This window comes from Pieris rapae, chromosome 18 (assembly GCF_905147795.1).
Source record: "Pieris rapae chromosome 18, ilPieRapa1.1, whole genome shotgun sequence".
Taxonomy (NCBI): domain Eukaryota; kingdom Metazoa; phylum Arthropoda; class Insecta; order Lepidoptera; family Pieridae; genus Pieris; species Pieris rapae.
The window spans coordinates 8,784,069-8,793,165 of NC_059526.1; the positions used below are offsets into that span (position 1 = coordinate 8,784,069).

Consider the following 9,097-nt stretch of genomic DNA (forward strand, 5'->3'; position numbering starts at 1 on the left):
ACAACGTTATTTAGAAGTGTTGAGCTGGCTGACATCGCAATACGTAATTTCTTACATATAGGTACTCAGTTTTCGTTTATGTAGAAAGAACGTGAATATGAAAATCAAACAAAATTATAAAAGGCTTACCCCTCAGGTATGGGGATATCCGAATATCGTGACTTTTGATGGCTTCCTGGGTTTTTTAGTCATATCTTTGGATTTAGCAATATTTGCGTGAACCCTACTCGTGTAAAAAAGGCGTTTAATATTAAACCTTCGATTCTCTCATGTTATTATGAACAAAAATGAAATACTAAACAGTTGTGTCAGACACTGCGTTGTACCTTGTATTGTACGTTGTATTTGTAATATAGAAATATACCAGGCAGTGCGAGCATGCCTTTTTAAAGAAACGACATGGCTAAGTTTAATTGCGTTCCATACGTCGTAACAAATCTCACTCGATCAAAACTGTTACACAACTACGTAACTGCCAATTATCAAACTTAATAAATAATTAAAACAATCCAGTTGCTCTTCTCACAAGCGAGATTATATATATGTATATAAGAATACAGATTAGTATGAAGGTGAACATTCTAAGGAAACTAAGTAATAAGGCATCAAAAGATGGCTCACTACCTTGTGTTTAAAAGAAAATTATGAACAAATGTAATCTGATACTCCATATTGACAGCCCCCAATTGCTTAAACATTAAAATTAAATGTACCCAATTATGGAACTCCTGATACTGAGCTGTTATTCTATATATTGATTCAAAATTATAAATAAGTAGATACTTACTCGTAATATAAATCAATTTATAGAAAAAAGGAATTTGCAAGCCTCATCTTATTCCATATTTCTCCAAATGTTTCTTTTTAAAGGAGATAAGCAAATCCAATGGATTTTTAAAACCAATACTTACATAGAAAAGCATACACCCCAACCATGTATGATTAGTAAATTCTCTTGTTTAGTGAATAAGTTGTTCGTATATATATTATAATTCATTTTGGCTATATTGTTTGAAAATTAAATTTTATAGGTATTTTATAAAAGCTGTGGATTATCAATGAATTGATAAACACTCCATTTATATAATAATATCCAAACTAGTTTTTTTTATTTCAACATTTTCTATGTAGAAAGTACTGACCATTCAATTGTATTGTTACAACTCAACTGTCTAATTTGCAAAATATTTATTTAATAAACCTAGAAGCATACACAAGCAAGAGAGTACCTTGCCTTAAAATTGAATATATTTCATTGTGAGCTATAGATTAAAGACTATACATTTTAATTAAATTTGTACAACAGGTTTGAATATAAATGCAGTTGTCTACACTAATATTATAAAGAGGAAAACTTTGTTTGTTTGATTGTAATGAATAGGCTCATAAACTACTAGACCGATTTTAAAAATTCTTTCACCATTCGAAAGCTACATTATCCACGAGTAATATAGGCTATATTTAATTTTGAACAAAAATAGGGTTCCGTAAGATATTAGGGTTTTTCGGACAAAAGGTGTAAAAAATCAACCAAAAAAGTTACTTATTTTGCGTACCCTGCCTAATCTATTAAAGATAGAACCATAAAATGTTCTAAGTCATTTTAGATCTTATAAATATCTACAAAAAAGTCCGCGACACACTATACCTATCTATGTCGAGTGAGGCACAATAACCATAAATGATATACATGGCAAAACGACGTTTGCCAGTGCAGCTAGTTAGTTATATTATTATTTCATAATCTATTAAATTCCCATAACATACTTTATATGTAATATTTTATCAGCTATACAACAATTTAGACGTAAAATTCCTAAATAATTTTATATCTCAACTTTCATCAAGTGAAATAGTACTTACAGTGAAAGAAATAAAATTCATAAATAGTACTGAAATATTTTTATTTATTCGTTTTTTTTATTATTTATACATCTCTGTCAATCACTTAATATAAGAAATTCTTGTTTTATATGTGGTAGACTGAACAATTTTTTTTTTAAACAAACAAAAAATACTCAAATAACAATCCTTGTAAGTATTATAATTAAAAACAATGATAAAAACTCTACATTGCATCTCCTGCCTTTACCCTAGGAAGTTTCTTCTGGTCTTTTCGTTGTATTCCATGTTTTTCCAGCAAATGCCGTCTTACTGTACCATTTTTAGCATATAGCACACCACACTCATAACACATATACATGTACCTTTTGTGAACAGTATTGTAATGTCCCACCATATGATCTGGGGTATAAAACATTTTTGGACACTCTTTGCATTGAACTGTTTTTTCTGAATGTATAAATAAATGTTTTCTATATATCTCCTTACGCCGAAAAGTTAAGCCACATTTTTCACAGGCAAATGGCCGTTCTCCTGTGTGAATCCGTTTATGTTCTTTCATTTCAAATCGCCTTGAGGCTTTAAAAGGACATTCTTGACATTGTATGTACTTTCCAGTACCATGAATTACTACCATGTGACTATTTAAGCCAGAAAATGTTCCAAAACTCATTCCACAATGTTCGCAGATTAACCTACAGCAAAAAAGATCATACTATTAACCTAAAATAACAAGCTAACAGGAAATTTTATATACAAATATCTTTTGTAATACAATTAATTTATTTGAAATATCTAATATAATAGTACTACTACATAATAGTGTCTAAATATGACAAAAAATATAAACAAACCTGTGTTTTCTATTATGTGTGCGCATATGTTTCCAAAAACTTGATGGATTTGCTAATATTTTATGACAAATGGGACATGTTCTTTCTTTATCTATATTACTAATGTTCTTCCTTTTATGTGTAGATTGGGGAGATTCATTCAGCGGTTTTGCTGGTTCCTCATAATTACTTAAATCAAACCTATCATCTGATTCTAAGGGAATAGAATTTTCTAAAATATCTAATATTACATCTACATTTTTTGACTGGGGTTTACTAGTTTTACACAAGGAAAAGTTTAGGTCATTTATATCACCATCATGGCTATTTTCATTGACGTCCTGGTCAGACATAAATGTATTTTCATCAATTTTAGGTTTTAATAATTTTTCTTTGCCATCATTTGCTAGTTTTAAGTCATACTTCAATTTTATTTGAGCCAATTTATTCTTGACCTCGTCAAGCTTTTTACCACTAGCTTCACACATAAACTTGAAGTAAATACACTGTTTTAACAATATGAGGCACATTTTACACATCGAGCTGGGTAAAGGATCATCTGGTTTGTCTAGTTTTATTGAAGCGAAGTGCAATACCGCTCGCCCATAATAATTAACTTTGTTGTTATCAAACAAACATATCATGTTTGCAGATGAGTTAGGTTTTAAGCACAACCGGCAAACACTGTTTAAGTTTGAATCCATTGGACTTATTCAATTTGTATTCATTAAAACAACTATAACTTATAACACACATTAATCATAAAATTCTTCGAAAGAACAATGTGAATGTTTTCTATTTACGTTACAGGATGACAATGACAATTGGTAGCTTGCTAGGCAAAGATAAATTACAAAACGTTCCGATCCTCGTAAACTGACTTTGATTGCATATTTATACAATTAACATTCGTTACATAATTATAAAGTTATAATATACTATTTATGTTTTTATTTAAAAGACTTTCATTTTTATTAAATATATTATATTGTGTATGGATTTTATTTAAACTCAATATAATTCAATAATATTTTTGCTTGTTCTTCACTTTTGACTCATGTTTCTGTAGATAAAATGATATGATACCTATTTCAAAATGAGTTCAGGATAGTTTTGAATTTATCAAACTTTATTTTTCCTACAATACAATAATTCGAGCATTTAAGTATAAGAATTTTAATGAACGTTTTGTAGAATATCGATATCCTATGTGTTCATATTGGTATTAAATTGTATTAAGTACTTTTTATTTTATCAATTCTTGGTCGATCTCTTTTGTGGTGACCGGCCGTACTGTCCATTTGTGTCACGTCGTAGGCTAAAGCAAAGTCGTGAAAGGATCTTCCCGCGTGATCGGTGGTTTCAGAGCCGACTCAATTTAAGTGCTCCTTAATACCAAGTCGATTCCCACTTTTCAATTTTCATTTCTCAATTTTATATTTTATTATTTGGATACTTCGATACAAAAAAGTTTAGGTAAAAGTAATTTTTTCAAATCGCTTATTCGGTCATAATTAAGCTAAACTTAAAACAATCAAATTTAGGTTCCGTCGCGAGGTCATGACGAATTTTCATAGAAATTGAATGAACCAAATCTGATTACCGGTCAGGTGATGTGGACACCAAAAATCGGTGGTTTATTGGACGTGACGGCATGAATAAGCGATACCGTTCAGTAGGTTGTCAGGCTTGCAATTAGGGATTGCAATCCGGAAAAACGGATCGGGTAATCCGGCGGATCGGCATCATTTAATGGTTACCGGATCCGTTACCAATATTCTGGATCCGTTCGACAGATTCATCAAAATATCATGATGGTATCTGTCATAATTATAAATACCTATAAGACTTGTTTCTTACTTAGCATTCTCAAATACTTTAAAAATGATTTTGATCTCATTTCAGTTAATTACGTAAGGTTAATTGTATCTATTAGATATTATAGTTACTTGATAATTAATATTGTTACTTATAAATTGATCTACTCGTTACGTCGTAAAATTATTACTAGTTACCTACACTACTAAATTTTAATTGTTTTCTTGTTGTCTATTTGTCTTAACATTGGTTAAGAAATAAAGTCGATTTTATATATTTGTGATTTAATTTTTGTTAACTACCTACATATAAGTGCAGTGACACTTGATTAACTCACTTATTTTGTACTAAAAAGCGAAAATCATCTTGATTTAATCAATCCGGTCGGATCCGGCCGGACTGAAAATGACGCCGGATTGCAATCACTACTTGCAATAGGAGCTCATGATAGGGGTCCGCTCGACGTCAATGACTGTAGTCACCGGTAACTAATATTTAATAATCACCATTCGTTTACCATTACGTTAGTTCAATCCGAAAATTGACGATCCTCAGACGAACCTTCCACGTCTACAGTGTCCTATATAAATATTTAAAACTTTCTGTAGGTAAGCAGCCAAGGTTCGCTGTGGCACATTGTGAGAGTATGGTTCAGAAATGAAAACAAAACAAAGAATGCAAATCATATAAGTTTCATTTTGCAATGCTTCAGGATACTTTTTTTCCAAGGTCTGCGTTGATATAAAGTTTATCTGGTTTGCTGACTCGGGAACACGCAACATACTAAATTTTTTGTAAATAAACAATGTATGTAATTGGTATTTGGGAATGAATATTGTTTCTCATGTGACTGGGCCATTTTGCGGTTGTCAGTGAGTGTTTTCCTGGCTTACGGCAGATAGCGCGGTCACTTGTACAGAGCTGATCGTTAAAAAATTAGAGCTGTCACGGCACGCCTGGCAGATGTGAAACATCGACAATATTTTGTAAAAGTAATATGCAGAAAAGAATAGATTGTGATAGGAACTAAATATGTCATCATGATAAAATTAAATATTACAATTTTTTTCCTCATAACGATGACTATTTGTTGAATAAACATTATTTTCATTAAATATTTTTAATGTGACATTTACTACTGCATTTAGACTGTATATCATATAGCGTGGCGATGCGTCGCCACGGCATGCGTCGCCATGCCAGAAATCGGTTTTACGTGCGGCTATAGATGTTTCACATCAAAAACTGTTTTTTTTGGTGGTGGCGGATATGTGACTGATGTAAGAATATATAAATATATATAACAATAGATAGAAACAATCCTTGTTGCGGATAATATCATGCTAAAATTTAAGATTGATCGGCGCAGAACTTTTTGGGTTTTTGAAGCGTAAACAGACCAACATAAGATTTTTATTTATATAGACTTACGGACCATTGGAGAGGTTACTTAGCAAAGAGTTCAAACAGTACTCAACAGTCTGTAGCAATAAAATTATAAATGAACATCCAATAAAGTTTCTATTCAATACGATCCCTCTCGGGATATTTGAGCGGCAAATAATTGAAGCAGAGAAATTCCGCAAGTTTTTTCCCTATAAGCCATTTCGGATGTCTCATTTCAATGAATATTTGTTAACTTATTTAAACGAAAATGAATTTAAAAGAAAATTTGCCAGTTTTTAAATATATTTATTTATTTATTCCACTACATTTTTTTACAATTTACAATTGTATGATAAACCAAACTTTTACCTAATTAATCTAATGTTTTGTTCTCTTTGACAGCTGCGGCAAAAATGTTACACACATCACCAAAATTTTAAAGATTGTCGATGGTTTTATAGGAATTTCCCTCATATATCTGCATCTGTGTCATAAATTTTTTTTTAAAGATTATAGGACTTTTAAGTTACACGCCGCCGGCCGCGCCACGCCGGTATGCTCTTGAAGTTTTGCTAAACTAGTAAAGTGATCGTTAATCGTACGGGCTGGATCTTATATTCAATACTAATACCTTGAATTTGATTATACTGAGTATGTAGGAGTCTCGGGGACCTTGATTCGAAAACCTCCGTGAGATTTGGAGTAATTTATGCTGCTTGAGTTGTAGTTTAAAATAAATTAAATATTTAAATTTATTTTCGATGTTTTGTGCAATATTAGAAATTTGTAAACGATCCGCCATTGTAAACTTTTCTATTTACCTTGAATTTGCTTATTCTGAGTATCTAGGAGTCTCGGGGACCTTGATTGGAACACTTCCGTGACATTTGGAGTAATTTATGGTATCTGAGTTGTAATCTACTATAATTAAATATTTAAAAACACTTTTTGATGTTTTGTGCAACATACATTTTAATACAACATATTATTTTAATACTTTTCTATTGGTTACTAGAGATGTGACATTTTGCATAAAATTTATCGATTGTTTTTAGTACGAAAAATCGATGCTAATAAAGAATTGTTTTTTTATTCCTACTAGGCATAAATGCCTGTCCTTTGGTTGGGGGCTGCTCTTCCTTCGTGCCGGAGCCGTTCAAAAACCGAACTATTATCTAGTTTAGTTAGGTTAAGTTAGTATATTAATATTTAATTTAAATAACTGTTCAAAAAACTAATTATTATCTAGTTCAATTAGCTTAAGTTAGTATATTAATATTTAATTTAAATAATAATGAAAAGTGGAAGATTTTCATCGAATATTTAAATCGCGCTCTAATTCGACTTTTAAATAGCGATATTTTTTACATCCCTATTCATTTTTTATACGAATTACGAAATCGGCCATTTCGAATTTGTATTTTGCCAGTAACCGACGTTTGTTAAAGTTACAGTGCCGATTAGCCGTTAAATAACCGTTATTTTTTTCAGGACTTTTATTGCATTGTGATTTCTCGTTATCATTTTTAGATTTCAACCATTTAGTGATGGCGTCTGGTAATGGGGGTCGTGGGTGTAATACCGAACCTGAGGCGTCTACGAGTTCAATTGAGTTTGGAAAACGACCGGCTCATCTTATGGATGCTTTTGAGGCCGATGGGCCTGTTGTCGATCGTCACCTTTGTACTGATGAAGTGATCGCGATGTGGAATTTAACAAAACTTAATAAAAATTTAGGAAGTAATGAGCAGTTTGTGGCATTCGCTGAAGGAAATGGATTAATGCATTCTCAAAAACTATGTAAAACACATCGTATACCCTTGAAAATTGCTAAATCGACAAATAAATCATTTGGTTCATGGTTTTGTTCCAAAGGAAATTGCAAATCTAAAGCAAAAGTTCCCAGAAATAGAGGAACATTTTTTGATAACATTAAAATTGACTTAGTACATGTATTCTATTTGTTATATGCATTTTCGAAGAATTGGAGCTATGACACCGCCATCGAGGAAGATCCTATCAAAGAAATCAGGAAGAAATGTATAAGTCGAACCACTATCTGCGACTGGTACAATTATTGCAGGGAAACAATAGTTATTTATCAAATAGAAATGAATGAAGCTATAGGGAAGATTGGTGGTCCAGGGAAGATAGTCCAGCTTAATGAATCAAAATTTGGGAAAAGAAAATACAACCAAGGTAAGTCTTTTATAGCTATAATAACTGTATCAGAGTTGTCAGCTCTTCATTATATATATATTTTAACATTATTATTAATCTACATGTAAACTGCATCTTGGTAAGGTTAGTTAAATGTTGTAGGGCGACATATTGAGGGCCATTGGGTCCTTGGTATGATAGCTGATAATTCAGAAGATCTGAGATTGGAAGTGTGCCCGGACAATACCCAATCTGCTGATGTAATCATTCCTTTAATACAAAAACATGTAGAAGTTGGCACTACCATTCACACCGACTTCTGGCAAGCATATGATTGTTTGTCAGAACATGGATATCTACATAAAAAGGTAAATTACTTGGATCCTGATAAACCTTTTGTTGCTGATGATGGCACACATACTCAAAGCATTGAGTCTCAATGGAGGGCGGTGAAAAGATTTTTTAAAAAAGAAAATTTTAATTGTTCTAACAGTGATAGTTTTTCTGATCATATTTATGAATACTTATGGCGGCGAAACAATAAAAAATATAGGAAAGACCCTTTTTTGGAACTCATTAAAGCTATAAAATATGTTTATAAATTAGACACTTAGCTGACCAGACAGGTCTTGTTTAGTGTTTAACTTTTAATTTTTATATACTGCTTATTTTGTTATACTATTTAATTTGCTATTTTGTTTTGCTTTCATTGATTAATTTCATTTTAATTTCTTTTCATTTTCATTTACTGCTGCTGATGAGCTACTGGTCTCGACCCTGGCTCTAGATGCACTATGGATTGGGCCCTGGTGGGTTTAGTGGGTATGGGGTCATCGCATTTTACGACCTTGACCCCCACACTCCCCGCGCCATTCATATTTGCCCAGGCGTGGGGGCCCGTAAGCGGGTTTCCCCAGGTAAAAAAAAAAATCTGGTACTTGAAATTGGTTGGGGGTGATAAGTATACCCTCCACCCTCCCTCCATTGGTAATAATAATTAATAAAGGATGACAGTGTTAATGTTCTGTATCTATTTAATTCTGTAATTCAGAACCGAG

The 9,097-nt window shown here is 32.0% G+C and overlaps 1 protein-coding gene across 1 annotated transcript; it reads right to left on the reverse strand.

The window, feature by feature from the left end:
- Positions 1-1,948: 1,948 nt before the first annotated feature.
- Positions 1,949-3,473, reverse strand: LOC111001283 (zinc finger protein 426). Its single transcript, XM_022271136.2, has 2 exons — positions 2,697-3,473; positions 1,949-2,537 (listed from the first exon to the last, which is right to left on the reverse strand). Exons 1-2 carry the CDS (start codon positions 3,377-3,379, stop codon positions 2,069-2,071), a joined length of 1,152 nt encoding a protein of 383 aa, XP_022126828.1. The 5' UTR covers positions 3,380-3,473; the 3' UTR covers positions 1,949-2,068.
- Between the last annotated feature and the right edge of the window lie 5,624 nt (positions 3,474-9,097).